At 50.0% G+C, this 13,813-nt stretch overlaps 2 protein-coding genes across 6 annotated transcripts; one reads left to right on the forward strand and one right to left on the reverse strand.

The window, feature by feature from the left end:
• Positions 1-701: 701 nt before the first annotated feature.
• Positions 702-9,018, reverse strand: S100A13 (S100 calcium binding protein A13). 2 transcript variants are annotated; one of them, XM_032611214.1, is made up of 3 exons: positions 8,891-9,018; positions 7,701-7,894; positions 702-945 (listed from the first exon to the last, which is right to left on the reverse strand). In XM_032611214.1, exons 2-3 carry the CDS (start codon positions 7,851-7,853, stop codon positions 802-804), a joined length of 297 nt encoding a protein of 98 aa, XP_032467105.1. In that variant the 5' UTR covers positions 7,854-7,894; positions 8,891-9,018; the 3' UTR covers positions 702-801. The 2 variants fall into 2 exon arrangements, with proteins under 2 accessions (XP_032467105.1, XP_032467114.1); XM_032611223.1 differs by lacking the exon at positions 8,891-9,018 and adding an exon at positions 8,053-8,350.
• Positions 8,810-13,522, forward strand: S100A1 (S100 calcium binding protein A1). Of its 4 annotated transcripts, none has more exons than XM_032611246.1 (4): positions 8,810-8,872; positions 9,909-9,967; positions 11,890-12,042; positions 13,212-13,522. In XM_032611246.1, the coding sequence occupies exons 3-4, from the start codon at positions 11,902-11,904 to the stop codon at positions 13,353-13,355; spliced, it is 285 nt and encodes a 94-aa protein (XP_032467137.1). In that variant the 5' UTR covers positions 8,810-8,872; positions 9,909-9,967; positions 11,890-11,901; the 3' UTR covers positions 13,356-13,522. The 4 variants fall into 4 exon arrangements, with proteins under 4 accessions (XP_032467137.1, XP_032467144.1, XP_032467155.1 ...); XM_032611253.1 differs by having other exon boundaries at positions 8,815-8,872; positions 11,879-12,042; positions 13,212-13,520; XM_032611264.1 differs by having other exon boundaries at positions 8,815-8,872; positions 11,886-12,042; positions 13,212-13,520.
• The last annotated feature ends 291 nt before the right edge of the window (positions 13,523-13,813 follow it).

Genomic DNA, 13,813 nt, shown 5'->3' on the forward strand with positions numbered 1-13,813 from the left:
CAAGAAGGATGGGGAGAGCAGCGCTTGGGTGCCCTAAAGTTCTGCTTCCTGCAGCACGACCGCCACCCTCACCCCAGTCCTCGAACCAGAACCCTGTGTTCATCCTTCTGCTTCACCCCTGCCATGGTAGGAGGGAGGAGAGGAGGGTCCAGGGTTCCCAAGCACCCATCCAGAGAGGATCCTGGTTCATTACAGAGGCTCTGGAATTTCAACCCAGTTCTACCTATTCTTGTCTTTGTGACTTAACCTCTCTAAAATCTGTTTCCTCATCTTTAATACAAGACTTAAAAACAGTACCTACCTCAACAGGCTGTGAGCATTAACTAAAATAATACAAGAAAATGTTCAGCCCTGTTCCTGGCACAGAGCAAGCCCTCAACACATGTTCACCGCTATCATTACCATCCAATGACACAAAACCCAGGAATAAGAAAGTGGGAACCAAGACCAAGCCCCTGAGACCTGGTGGGATATGAGTCACCTCACCTGCCCCAGAGATCTGTCTCTACCTTTCAGATATTCATTCATCAACCATGTATTTATTGAGCACCTATCCTGTACAAGATCTGATGCTGCAGAGTATCTGAAGATGAATAACATTCCTGGTCCTCAAGGAGCTCATAATTTTTGGACCCAACCTCAGGTGGGGACAGAGCTTTCCCACCCCCTAGTCTCAAGAGAAGAAATCATCAAGGTGGGTGTGAGTAAGAAACATCTGTGTTTCAAGGAGAAAGCTTTATTTGTGGGGAGTGGGGTACTGCCCAGCCCTGCCATGCCCACCCCCATCCCGGCCAGCCGGCTTTACTTCTTTCGGATCTGCAGGGCCTTCTCCTTCCTGATCTCCTTGGCCAGCTCCCCAATCAGTCTCCAGTACTCATTGAACTTGAGCTCTGAGTCCTGATTCACATCCAAGCTCTTCATCTTCTCCTCTAAGGAGCCCACATCCTGAGGAGACACCACAGGGAAGAGTGGGGTTAGAAACGAGGGTTTTGACACAGGGAGGGAAGAATTGCCAATCGCCACTCCCTTCCCTCAGAGAGCACTAGGATCTGCCCCAAACCTTCAGGACGAAGCTGCAGCCCCAACACAGCACCGCCCTGGTGCCCAACTCCAGGGGGAAGCAGAGGAGGGAAGTGGGGAGCCTGGTTATAGTGTTTGCTGTGGTCTAAATATACCCACCGTGGCAGATCATGAACCATAAACATGATGTCACTGAACGCAGAGAGGGGAAGAGCTGCACACAACGAGCCTTCAACGGCAGGTATGGGTGGGCTCCAGCACGCCGCTGTGCAAGTCCTGGGATAAGCCCAAAGACACTAGGGGAGCCCTTGTAGGCCTTGACTCACTCTGACCACCCACAGAGCCTTCTCAGGCCACACTCCTCCTTTACAGAAAGCTGGAGAAGTTCACAGCACTTGGCTGCCCATTTGCATAATCCTAGTGTCTTCTCATTCTTCCAGTTGGGTCACTAGCCTGGTAGATCAGAGGAATGGCAAGGACACAAGGTATGTGGTTTCCCAGGGGGCCCTTGGCAAAGTCTCTCCCAGCAGACCTGTGAAATCTAAGGATATTCTAAGTTGGACCATCGTGATCAAAGGATTGGTTGCCAGGTAAGTAACCACAACCAGAAAGTTGACTGTTGAACAATGGATCCATGTCAAACCAGACAAGGGTGCCTCAGGAGGAGCTCATGCTAAACATTTGAATCAACATTTGGAGGAAGGCAGAGAAGGCTTGCCAAATCTATAGATGGCACAAAGCTAATTTATAGAAGAGCTAAACAAGACGTTTTTTAAAGCTACAATCATGCTTATTTATAAAATACTATAAGCATTGCCAGTGGAAGGCAACGATGCCCAGTGTAACACACAGATGGAGGGGGAAAACATACAATTAGTCAAGAGAAAGAAATAAAAGGTAAAATTGTTGGGAAAGAAGACGTAAATTCACCTCTTATATTAGCAATTATATAATTGTATACCTAGAAAAAAACGAAAGAGTGATAAAGGTTAACATTTCAACAAGTGTAAGCACGTAATAGTGCTGACCGTTCTGAGCATATGCTGAACACCCTACATGCTTTACATCATTTAATCTTCATAATCTGCTAGGATGAAAGTCTCCTGAGCACAAGGACCTTGTCCGTCTTGTTCACCACCATAATGCCAGTGCCTGGGAGAATGTCTGGCACATAGCGGAGGCTTGTTCACCACTATAACCCAAAGCCTAGGACAGTGTCAGAACAGAACGCAGTAGGCACTCAATAAATACTGACTGAATAAATGCAAGACCAATCCAACAAGAACAGTATTACTATGAGTCCATTTCACAGATGAGAAATGAAGGCTCAGAAAGATTAAATAACTAACCCGGGATGACAAGCTAGACCCTGCATTTGAACCTAGATTGTCTGACTCAGAGCTTATGCTCTTACCCACTAATCTGTATTTCTTCCCCCAAAAAACTATTAGAAATGATAAAGTATCAGGTGACAATATTAATACACAAAAACAAATACCAGTTTGAAAATATAATATGAAAAATCCCACTTAAAATAGTAAAAAATAAAATAAAGCACTCAGGAAAAAATGTAGGACTCTATTAAGCTTTTGTGAAGAAAACTGAACTGAAGGATATGAAAGAAAACAAGAATAAATAGAAAAACATACTTTTTTTAACAGAGAAAGATTCAATAGTGTAAAGATGTCAATTTTCCCTAAAATAACATTTTTATATAATCCCAATTAAAATATTTACAGGATTCTTTTTAATATGATTAAATGTTACTAAAATTCTTCTTGAAAAATCAACATGTGGGATCTACTGGTAAAATTCTGAAAAGAAAACAATAATGAGGGAGAACCAACCCTACAGGTTATCAAAGCATATTTTAAAACCACAGTAATTAAATGAGAATGTTTCTAAATAATAAACATCAATGAAACAGAATAAAGAGCCCCAAAATATACATGGGAATTGAATAAATAATAAGTGGGGTATTTAACATCAATAAGAAAATTTTAATAATAAAATAAAGTCTGGGAGTTTTTTTAATAAGTTAAACTGAGGAAGACATTTCTAAACATGGCATAAAACACAGAAGCCATTCAGGAAAAGTTTGACAAATTTGACTACATAAAAATTTTTTATATTCTGTATGGCAAAAAAGACCAAAAACAAACTCAAAGGACGAAAAGGCAAATTAGGGGGAAATGTTTGCAATGCACATAACAGACAAAGGCTATTTTCTTTATTTATAAAGAGCTATAATAAATCAATATGAAAAGAAAAACACTTTGATAAAAGAAACAAGAAGTTCACAAAAGGCAATATATATGCCTATCAAAAATATTTTTTAAAGTTCTATTACACTCAGAATTAAAGAAGTGTAAATCAGAACAAGACACCATTTCCACATATTAGATTGGCAAAATTTAAAAGCTCAGTAAGGGCTTCCCTGGTGGTGCAGTGGTTAAGAATCCGCCTGCCAATGCAGGGGGCACGGGTTTGAGCCCCGGTCAGGGAAGATCCCACATGCCATGTGTGCCACAACTACTGAGCCTGCGCTCTAGAGCCCGCGAGCCACAACTACCGAGCCCACGTGCCACAACTACTGATGCCCACGCGCCTACAGCCCGTGCTCCACAACAAGAGAAGCCACAGCAATGAGAAGCCCGCGCACCGCAACAAAGAGTAGCCCCTGCTCTCCGCAACTAGAGAAAGCCTGCGCCCAGCAAGAAGAACCAATGCAGCCAAAAATAAAATAAATAAATTTATAAAAACAAAAAAAATTAAATTAAAAAATAAACTCTCAGTTAGACCCATTTGGGGCAAGGATGTGGGAAACAGGCAGTCGCATGCATTGCTGTTGGCCATGAAAACAAGTACAAACTTGTTGGGAGGCAAATTAATAATATCCATAAAAATTAAGAACAAACCTTTTGACCTAATATTTATACTGCCAGACATTTACTCTATAAATATTTTCCCTTTAGTATGTAAAGATATATCTATATAAACAACGTTTGCAAAAGGGAAAAGTGAACACAAGAGAAATGTTCATCAATAGAGGATTGACTACATAAATTTGTGTTAAGCTACATATTAGAATACAGTACATCATTTTTTAAACTGGGAAAACAGCCTATATGCATTGTTACATTTTTAAAAAGCTATTTGTAGAACCGTAGGTAAGATGCATTTATTCATTCACTCACTCAACAATTTTTACTTCTTTTAAACTTTTTTACTATCTCACTTATTCCCTCAGTATTTTTTTTTTTTTTTTGCGGTACACGGGCCTCTCACTGTTGTGGCCTCTCCTGTTGCGGAGCACAGGCTCCGGACGCGCAGGCTCAGCGGCCATGGCTCACAGGCCCAGCCGCTCCGCGGCACGTGGGATCTTCCCAGACCGGGGCACGAACCCGTGTCCCCTGCATCGGCAGGCGGACTCTCAACCACTGCGCCACCAGGGAAGCCCTCTCTCAGTATTTTATTGAGCACCTAACTAGGAGTCAGACACTAAGTGCTGGGGATAAAACAGTGAGCAGATTCCTTTCCTTTATAGAACAAGAATGTTTCCTACATGGAAAGGAAGAAAATTATATGTTACTTCTCGGTAACGTAAAATTGTATAATGGAAGCTAAGTTGTGAAGGAAGTGTTCTGAAAGAAAATAGCCCAAGGTAAAGGAACAGAACACAAGGAGGTGATCTCTGTACTCAGTGGTGAAGGAAGGTCATGCTGAGGATTTGCCATCTAAGCAGAAATCTGTCAAATGAGGAATAAGCCTAGCAGATACCTGGGGTATGAGCATTCTGAACCAGGAGAGGAAAAGTAGAGACAGCATAAAGTGGAGAGTATAAATAACTCTCACTGCTTTTGAGGAGTTTTACTACAAAGGGGAACAGAGATGTAAGGCATAGCTGGAGGGAATTATAGGGTCAAGGGAGGTTTTCTTTTAAGACGGGAGATAGTACAGCATATTTGTAAACTGATCAGAACAACCTAGTAGAGACAGAAATTTTGATGATGCAAGAGAGAAGAGGAAGAATTGAGGGCTTCCCTGATGGCGCAGTGGTTAAGAATCCGCCTGACAATGCAGGGGACACGGGTTTGAGCCCTGGGCTGGGAAGACCCCACATGCCGCGGAGCAACTAAGCCCGTGCGCCACAACTACTGAGCCTGCGCTCTAGAGCCGCAAGCCACAACTGCTGAGCCTGCATGCCACAACCACTGAAGCCCACGCACCTAGAGCCCATGCTCCACAACAAGAGAAGCCACCACAATGAGATGCCTGCACACTGCAACGAGGAGTAGCCCCTGCTCTGCGCAACTAGAGAAAGCCCGTGCACAGCTACGAGGACCCAATGCAGCCAAAATAAATTTAATTAATTAATTAATTTTAAGAAAAAAAAAAGGAGGAAGAATTCAAAGAGTAATGTCTTTAAGTAGGTGAGAAGGGATGGGATTTAGTGCACCAGTGGAGGGGCTGGCCTTAGCAGCAGAGACAGATCATTCGTGTTAACAGGAAGGAAGGCAGGAAATGTGCTGATCCGTTGGTAGTTTGGGGGAGGAAGCACATTAGAAGTTTCCCGATGGCTTTTATTTTTCTCAGTAAGAAAATTTCTCAGTGAGAGGGAGACTATGAAAAGAGGTACTGGAGTTTAAGGAGAAAGGAAAAGTTGTGAAATAATCACCTGAAAGAGCTAGTAAATGAATTAATAGGGAAATGTAGAAGAATTTCCAGGTATTGCTAAGGGTCCTATTGGGGCTGTGGTTATAGATTTAAAGTGAGACAAATCAACAACATGGCAGTGCATTTTCTCTACCAGATTCAGCTGTACAAGCGCAGACACAGAACGGTGGGTTTCACCAACAAGCTAATGAAGCTGAAATGTTGGATTAACCTGAGTTGGGATTTTGCCAAATAACTAGGACAGAGAGAAAGAGAATCAAGGGAGTTGAGCAAGTGATTATAGTGGTGAGCCTTAGAACCCAGCTGAGTAAGAAGGGAAATAAGGTCTCGAGGGATGGTTGATAGAAGATGAAAAAAGTGATAGGGGTCAAGAGACTGAAGTTCCCAGTGGAGTCAGGAAGTCATGGAGTGGGAGGAAATAGATAGAGGAATAGAACTGTAATGACAGGAGGCGGTAGGCAGAGGAAGAGAGGCCTGAAATTGCAAATTTTGGAGATGGCGCATTGGTAATGACAAGACTAAAGAATGGACAGGGCAGCAGAGTGGAGGGGCAGGGATGCTGAGGTGCAGGAAGACAGAACCTTTGAAAGTAAGGAGTTGAAGAAATTGGAAAGGCCCAGGGACTTCCATGGTGGTCCAGTGGTTATGATGCCGTGCTCCCAATGCAGTGGGCGTGGGTTCGATCACTTGTCTGGGAACTAAGATTCCACATGCCGTGCAGCGTGGCCAAAAAAAAAAGAAACTGAAAGGCCCAGGTGTTGAATAAGTTGTCTGTGTGGATACTGAAGGTAATGACAGTGGCAGTGATGAGAAGAAAAACAGTAAAAAGCCAGAAGCTGAAGCGCTATAAGGTGTGCGATTAGAAGGGTGGCACGTGGTACATACAAGCTTCCAAGGAGCTGGGTGTCTTAGGAAGGAGAAACAGGGAATTCCCTGGCAGTCCAGTGGTTAGGACTGTGTGCTCTCACTGCTGAGGGCCCGGGTTTTAACCCCTGGTCGGGGAACTAAAATCTCACAAGCTGCACGGGGTGCAGCCAATAAAAAAAGAAGAAGAAGAAACTAAGATCTGGAAGTTGCAAGGAAAAGCAAAGGGTCACTATCTGCATTTCCAGGCCCAGAGGGAGTCGGATTTGGAAGAAAAACCAGTCAATTATTTGACAAGGCTACAGGGAATGCTGTACTTTCAGGGCAGAGCCTGAAGTTTCCTGTGAGAAGAGGAAGGGAAAAGTCTAAGGATGTAGGAGATATTGCAAATGATAGACTATGAATTTCAGAGACTAGTTTGTGTTGTTTTTTTTTTAATCCATGTTCACACACTTTTATGTGCTTTGAATTTTTAGAAAGGATGTAAAAAGAAACTGTTAACAGGCCTGGGATGATGTGCCAACCCAGAGCAGATGAAATGTAAATCCCTACTCCCTCCTGTGAACAGGAGAGAAAGAATAATCCTGTCAGTTGCATTATTGAGGGGATTCCCAGAGCAGGTGGGGAATAATCACAGACCACTTACAGGAACCTCCTATACTGAGATTCTATGACTCCATTAATTTGGCTGTGTTTTGATTTTTGACAAACCCTTTCCCATAGCTGGGCCTCGGTTTCTATATACGTGAAGCGAGGAATTTGGACCGTGTTTTCTCTTGGCCTCCTTCTAGCTCTGATGGCCTATGAATCTCCTGGAAGCCAGCTCTGGGTCCAGTCCTGTGCTGGGGAAATGAGACCAGAGAGGCACAGAGAGACACCACGAGAACCCAACAGCATCATCTGATGGGAGCACAAATCCCAATACAACACTCGCACTCACACAGACATAATATTACCTAACTATACACACAAACACACACCAAGCAAGAACACCCAGAACCATTTACATGTGCAGTCATCACACCCTCCTCCACAGTACACCTGTGGTCACCTTATCATGCTCAGTAATATCTCCTCATATACACAGGGTCCCACAGCCACTGGCTCCCAAAACCTCACACCCAGAGACCCCCACCTACCTTGAGCAGGTGAGGCAACTGCTGAGTGACCAGTTCCTTAAACTCATTGATGCTGAGGCTGCCCTTCCGGCCCTCCTGCCCTGCAAAGGTGAAGAAGGTGGTGACCACAGTCTCAATGGCCGCCTCCAGCTCAGTCAGTGGTTCGGCTGCCATTAGGACCCTGGGGCTGGAGCTGATGTCCTCACAGGGCTGATCTGCAGGAGGGGGAAGAAGAGAGAGTCAGGACAGGCCAGAGCGCCGCTGCCCTGGCGCTGCCACCTCAAGCCTCTGCCTGGAGGAGGCCTCAAGGGGAAGCAGGGAAGGGACAGGGATGCAGGGATGGAGCTTGGGGCAGGGGACCAGGCAATGGTACCTCAGTGTAGGTGGGGGGAAGAAATGTTCACTTCCAGAAACCCCTTCCTCTCTAGGTCTCACAGTCTGGGGGTCCTTTTGAAGTGTCCGTGTCTCAGGGACCCGTGTGTGGTGGTCCCTCAGTCTGGAGACCCCTCTGTCTGGGAGCAGGCTTTCAGTCTGGGGTCCTTCTTTGGAGTCCTCTCAGTCTGGTGGCCCCTCTGTGGGGTTCAGTCCCAAGGGTCCTTTCTTGGAGCTTAACCGGCCTCAAAGGGTCATGGGGTTGTTTGTCTCCAAAGCTTGTTTGTGCAAGGACCTGGGTCTACACACACACACACACACACACACACACACACACACACACACACACACTGGCTGCTCTTCCCAGCAGAGAGGCCGGGGTCTGGCAAATGCCCAGCTGTGGTCAGGGCTGGCTTGGTCTGGGCAGACCCCGCCTCTCTGTCGTCCCGCTCGCCCCTCCCCTCGGGGGCAGCTGGGCAGAGTGCGGAGCCCAGGACCCCATAGCCCTCCCCGTCCCCGTCTCCCAGCAACAGGTCCTGGATGGGGCTCCGCTGACTGCCGGCGCCCAGGAGGGATTTGGTACTGGCACTCACCCACAGCGCCCGGAGTGGAGGGGCGCCGGGGGCGGAGGGAGGGTACGGGTACGGCTGGGGCAAGGGGTCATGCCCAATCATCCTCCCTTTTCCCACCCACCCCCTGCCCTCTGCAAGGACTGCTGCTGGATTTCCCAAAGCCATTTCCTGAATCCCAGTCTGAGCCGGCTCCAGGGTAGGAACCTGGGAGGCCAGGGCGGAAAAAGGCTCCCCAGGAACCCTCCAGGGGTAAGGGTTGCGACTCACCGGGGCAAGGAGATGGGATGCAGCGAGACAGGAGCCCTAGGGCTGAGGTTTATAAGCTTCCCTGGAGGGAGGAAAGAGCCCCTCCCAAGCCCGGAGGTGTCAAGTTTCCGTCGTGCATTCTGAAGAGAGGAGCGCGCCCAGTCACGCCTCCCGCCCGGCCCTCCCCACCCCAAGCAATCAGGCCTGGAACCCTGGCCCCACCCAACGCAGCCCACCGCAGCCTCCACTTGGTGAGGGGGAGGGCCCGCCTGGAGCTGCCTGGCCAGATTCCATTCAGCAGGCATCCTGGGGTCCCATCCCTCCCAACACAGGGAGCCTGCTGCCCCACTACACCCGCCCCGTCTGATCTGGAGTATGTATGTTGGGGCGTGGGGAGGCCACTGTAAATTCAAAAAATCAACTGAGGGAGCTCGGCACTGAGAGGTCCCATCTAAGAAACACCACAAGAGGGCCCTCAGAATGGGATCCCACCAAGGACCCTGCAGCCCTAGACCCCTACAGAGGATCCAGACTGAGACCCCACAAACAGAGGGGGACCCAGGCCGAGCCCCCGATAGAGGAGACCCTGGATTGAAATCCCGCAGTGGGGTCTCAGGCTGAAACCCCTCGGGGAGACTACCAAGACTAAATTATTCACTGAGAAGTTCCCCCGCTGAGCCCCTCAGCCAAGTGCGTGTACCTCTTCCTAGCCTAGCAGCATACCCAGTACTGCGGGAGGCCGGGGGAGCCGAGAAGGCCTCTGAGTGTTCCTTCTTCCCAGGACCTTTCCCACCTGCCTTCCTCCTGGGCCCTGCCTTTTGGGACCCAGCGTAGGGGGAGGCAGGGGAGGCTGGAGAAGAGGACACAGGCCAGCCTGTTCCAGCCCAGGAGACAGAGGGCGCCTCTGTCCACTCCTGGCCCCTTGCCCCACTGGGTGTCTGTCTGTGAAGGGGTGGAGCCAGTGGGGGTGTCGGCGGGGGGGGGGGGGGGGCGGGGGGGGGAGGGGGAAGGACGACTGAAGACAGGTCTCCCCACACAGCTCCGGTAGCCACATTTGCAGCCTCGTCTGTCTGTCCAGAACCTGCTCCCAGGCTGACAGTGAGTATCCTGCCCCATCTGCCCTGGGTCCCTGCCCTGGCCAGCCTTGTGGAAAGGGGACTTCAGCAGGGCTCCAAAAGTCTGGGGAAGAGCTCGGGATTTGGGGGAGACAGTGTTTGGAAGGTGGTGAGGGGAGGCAAGTGAAGGTCAGAGGGAGATCTGGGAGCTCAGTGAATAAGGAAGCCAGTGGGGAACGCAGCCACTGAGTTTCCAGGAGACCAGGCCCTCCTCCCACAGAGCTCTCACGTGCCCCCGCAAGGCTCCCTCCATCTCCCAGGTGCTGGGGAGGAGACCCAGCTCTCGCCTTGCTTCCAGCGGTGTAAGAATAAGAAAGCAGATGGACCAGCTCCTTCTGCCCACCCACCACCCCCCCAGCCGTGGTCTCTCTGCCACCCCACCCAGCCTTGCCAAGAGCTCAGGTCCCAGGGAAGTTGGGGGGCGGGGGTGGCAGAGCATGAATCATGTGATACCAGGAAGGGGGCACTAGGGTACTATACCCACTCCCACTGTCCCTTCATGTGACGTCCCCTTTCTCCTCCTCCTCTTTCTTGGCCCAGTTTCTCCACTCCTCTTTCCTCTCATTCTTTCCCTTTGTTTTTCTGTCTGCCCCCTCCCTGCCAAGAATGGCCCCTACGCAAAATCCCAGGCTGCTTGAGGTCTCCAGGAAACCTCTATGTGCCTCTCCTGGATGGGGCTGATAACTGAGCCACCAGCACCCCTCCCTCCGCCCCCCACCCACCCCCCAGCTTATCCCCTCCATCAGCCCCGGCTTGGGTTCCATCTCCCCCGTGTCTCTGTGACAACCGCTTCTCACGTCCGGAGTTCAGGTGACATTCACAAGGGCCCCATTGAAGAGCTAGGATGTCATCCGATCAGGGCCCATTGTCCAGCCCCTCAGGTCTGGGGAAGGATGGGGACACCTGATCTGAGACACCTGAGCTGCCCCTTGAGGCTGTGGAGGGGCCAACCGTCCCAAGGCCAAGGGAAAGAGACCCCCTGGCTTGGCAGTCCCCTCTCCTCAACAGACCCCTCCATTTTTCCCCTCCTCTCTCCCAGCCCCTCATGCACTCAGCCTTTATCTCCCCTAACACATACCAGCCCCATTCTCCCTGCTGCCATGTCCCCACATCACCCAAGTTGGGCCTGGGGGTGGGAGTGGCAGGGACAAGATCCCACAAGTGTCCTCTCCCCCTCCCTGGAAGCCCTGGCTCCAAGAAAAAGGCTCAGACATCCCTCTTTCCCTTCCCTCCACCACACAGTAGAAGGGCTGAATCTGCAGAGAAGCAAGGCGAACCAAACTAGAGGTAACAGAGGGAAGCCAAAGTGACATGTTCAGGAGAGAGCAGTGTAGAAGGACCAAGAGAGGCCCCCGGTCTGCTGACAAGAAACTCAGAGGCAGTGAGACGCCCCCGTCCCCATGAACCTTGGGCCACCCACTCAGACTGCCACCCTATCCACCAGGCCGACTAAGGGCACCAGATTGACTCCTTGCTCGGGGTGGGCAGCAGAGTCAAGGCTATAGAGGGGAGCCCAGCCCACCATCCCCAACAGCAGATCTTGGCTGTGCTGGGCAGGCAAGTCCAGGGTAAAAATAGAGCCAGAGGAAGCCAGGCCGGGTCCTGTGACCACCCCTACCTGCCTGCCCCACCCTCCTCAGTGTGCAGGCAGCCAGGAGCAACTGCAAAGTGCACTGCAGGCCTCTAGAGCCAGCCCAGCTCCAGCTGTTCTACCTCCATGCCCAAAGCCCTGATTCCCTCTGGCTGGGGTGTGGACTGAAGGGCACAGAGAATGAGGCTAGACTTAGGTCTGATCAGTTGTGGTGGGGCTTCGATCTCATGGCTCTTTGAGCTGTGGGCCCCTACCCCAACCCCAGCTACCCCAGGCACGGTCCCCAGCTCACTTCCATGGTGGGACGTGGGTAGGTGAGCTACAAGATGGGCTCTGAGCTGGAGACGGCAATGGAGACTCTCATCAATGTGTTCCACGCCCACTCGGGCAAGGAGGGGGACAAGTACAAGCTGAGCAAGAAGGAGCTGAAAGAGCTGCTGCAGACGGAGCTCTCCGGCTTCCTGGACGTGAGCACAGGGTGGGGGTACAGGGTGGAGTGGGCGAGGGGTGGGGGAACAGAGTGGGCACCTCCCTGCCACATCCCCATCCCACCCCAGCTCAGCCCAACCATCTCCTTCCTCTCCCAGGCTCCCCTACTCTTCTGGGTTCAAGTCAAAATGCCCTGATTTACTGACCACCTGCTAAGGGCTAGGCCTTGTGTAGATGCATCAATAACAAAACACACAGTCTAGCAGGGAAGGACTGACACTTGAAAGTAAACCTTGAACACCAGGAAGCACCCGGGGCCTTAACAGATGTCCCCAGAAAGAATTATGGGGAGAATATTAACCTGACTGAAGTGGACGGCTTCTCCAAAGAGGTGGCACTCAGGCCCCTGGAAGATCATTAGGGTAAATGTAGACATTTTAGGAGGAGGTATAGTATCTGAACAAGAGCATGTGAGAAAGCAGATGGAGCGTGCTTGGTAGTTTTGACTGGACTGAAGGATGCAAAAGAGAAGCCAGTAGAAAGTGTACCAGCTTTGAGGTTTTATGAGACCTGGGTTCAAATTCTGGCGCTGAGGGCTTCCCTGGTGGCGCAGTGGTTGAGAGTCCGCCTGCCGATGCAGGAGACACGGGTTCGTGCCCCAGTCCGGGAGGATCCCACATGCCGCGGAGCGGCTGGGCCCGTGAGCCATGGCCGCTGGGCCTGCGTGTCCGGAGCCTGTGCTCCGCAACGGGAGAGGCCGCAACAGTGAGAGGCCCGCGTACCGAAAAAAAAAAAAAAAAAAAAAAAAAAAAAAATTCTGGCGCTGCCACTTAATAGCTGTGTGACTTTGGGCATGTTCCTTAACCGTCGACTGTCAATTTGTTTCTTCTCTAGAATGGGACTAATGAAAGCTACTTCTTACTATTTGTGCTAGAATTAAATGAGACAGTGCTTGTAAAGCTCCTAGTGTAGTGCTTCTCACATTGTAGGCACTCAATATACGGTAATTGTTTTTATTATTCTGCCTTGTTAAGGAGCTGATTCTGTAGGCAACAGGAAATATTTGTTAGTTTTGAGGACAGCAGCGAGAGTCCCATAATTAGTAGTTCTCTCTCTTGCTCATCTCTGCCTCCTTCTGCCCCCATGCCCCTGACTCAGTGCTGTTCATTTCCCTATACACCTACCTCTCCATCTCCTCCCTCCACAGGCCCAGAAGGATGCGGATGCTGTGGACAAGGTGATGAAGGAGTTAGATGAGAATGGAGATGGAGAGGTGGACTTCCAGGAGTATGTGGTGCTGGTGGCTGCCCTCACAGTGGCCTGTAACAACTTCTTCTGGGAGAACAGTTGAGCAGACAGCCCCAGTGGGGCAAGCGCCCTTCGCCTCCACCCTGCCATACCTGCCCCTTCAACCCTGCTTCCCCCTCACCCACTTTTCCCTCCCCCACCAATAAGGGCGCAAGAGTAGTGGGCCAGGCCTGCAACTCATCTTTCATTAAAGGCTCTTCTCTCACAAGCCGCCAGCTGCTGTCTGTCTCCTTTGGGGTATGGAAGTGGGTGGGGAAGTGAAAGCTGCTCACTCCCAACTTGCCTTATTTGGGGAGGGATCTTATTTTGAGAGAGGTCAAGGGGCCATTACATCTTCCTACTTAAGGAATGCTCAAGGCCCAGGAACATTGGGGTTCAATGTCCCAGCTGGAAGTGGGAGGAGACATCAGCTTTCTCAGATATAAAGCCAGAAGAATTTCCCTTCAACCTTCAAAGAATATTTACTAAAGACTTACCATGCGCTTAGACATCCTATGGGAA

This window comes from Phocoena sinus, chromosome 1 (assembly GCF_008692025.1).
Source record: "Phocoena sinus isolate mPhoSin1 chromosome 1, mPhoSin1.pri, whole genome shotgun sequence".
Classification (NCBI taxonomy): Eukaryota; Metazoa; Chordata; class Mammalia; order Artiodactyla; family Phocoenidae; genus Phocoena; species Phocoena sinus.

Bases quoted from the DNA above. Each gene is read 5' to 3' on its own strand.
- S100A1 (XM_032611246.1), top strand. From the start codon at position 11,902: ATGGGCTCTGAGCTGGAGACGGCAATGGAGACTCTCATCAATGTGTTC. The intron at 12,043-13,211 runs GTGAGCACAGGG...CTCCCTCCACAG, and splicing joins AGCTCTCCGGCTTCCTGGAC to GCCCAGAAGGATGCGGATGC.
- S100A13 (XM_032611214.1), bottom strand. From the start codon at position 7,853: ATGGCAGCCGAACCACTGACTGAGCTGGAGGCGGCCATTGAGACTGTG. The intron at 946-7,700 runs GTAGGTGGGGGT...GTGTCTCCTCAG, and splicing joins AGTTGCCTCACCTGCTCAAG to GATGTGGGCTCCTTAGAGGA.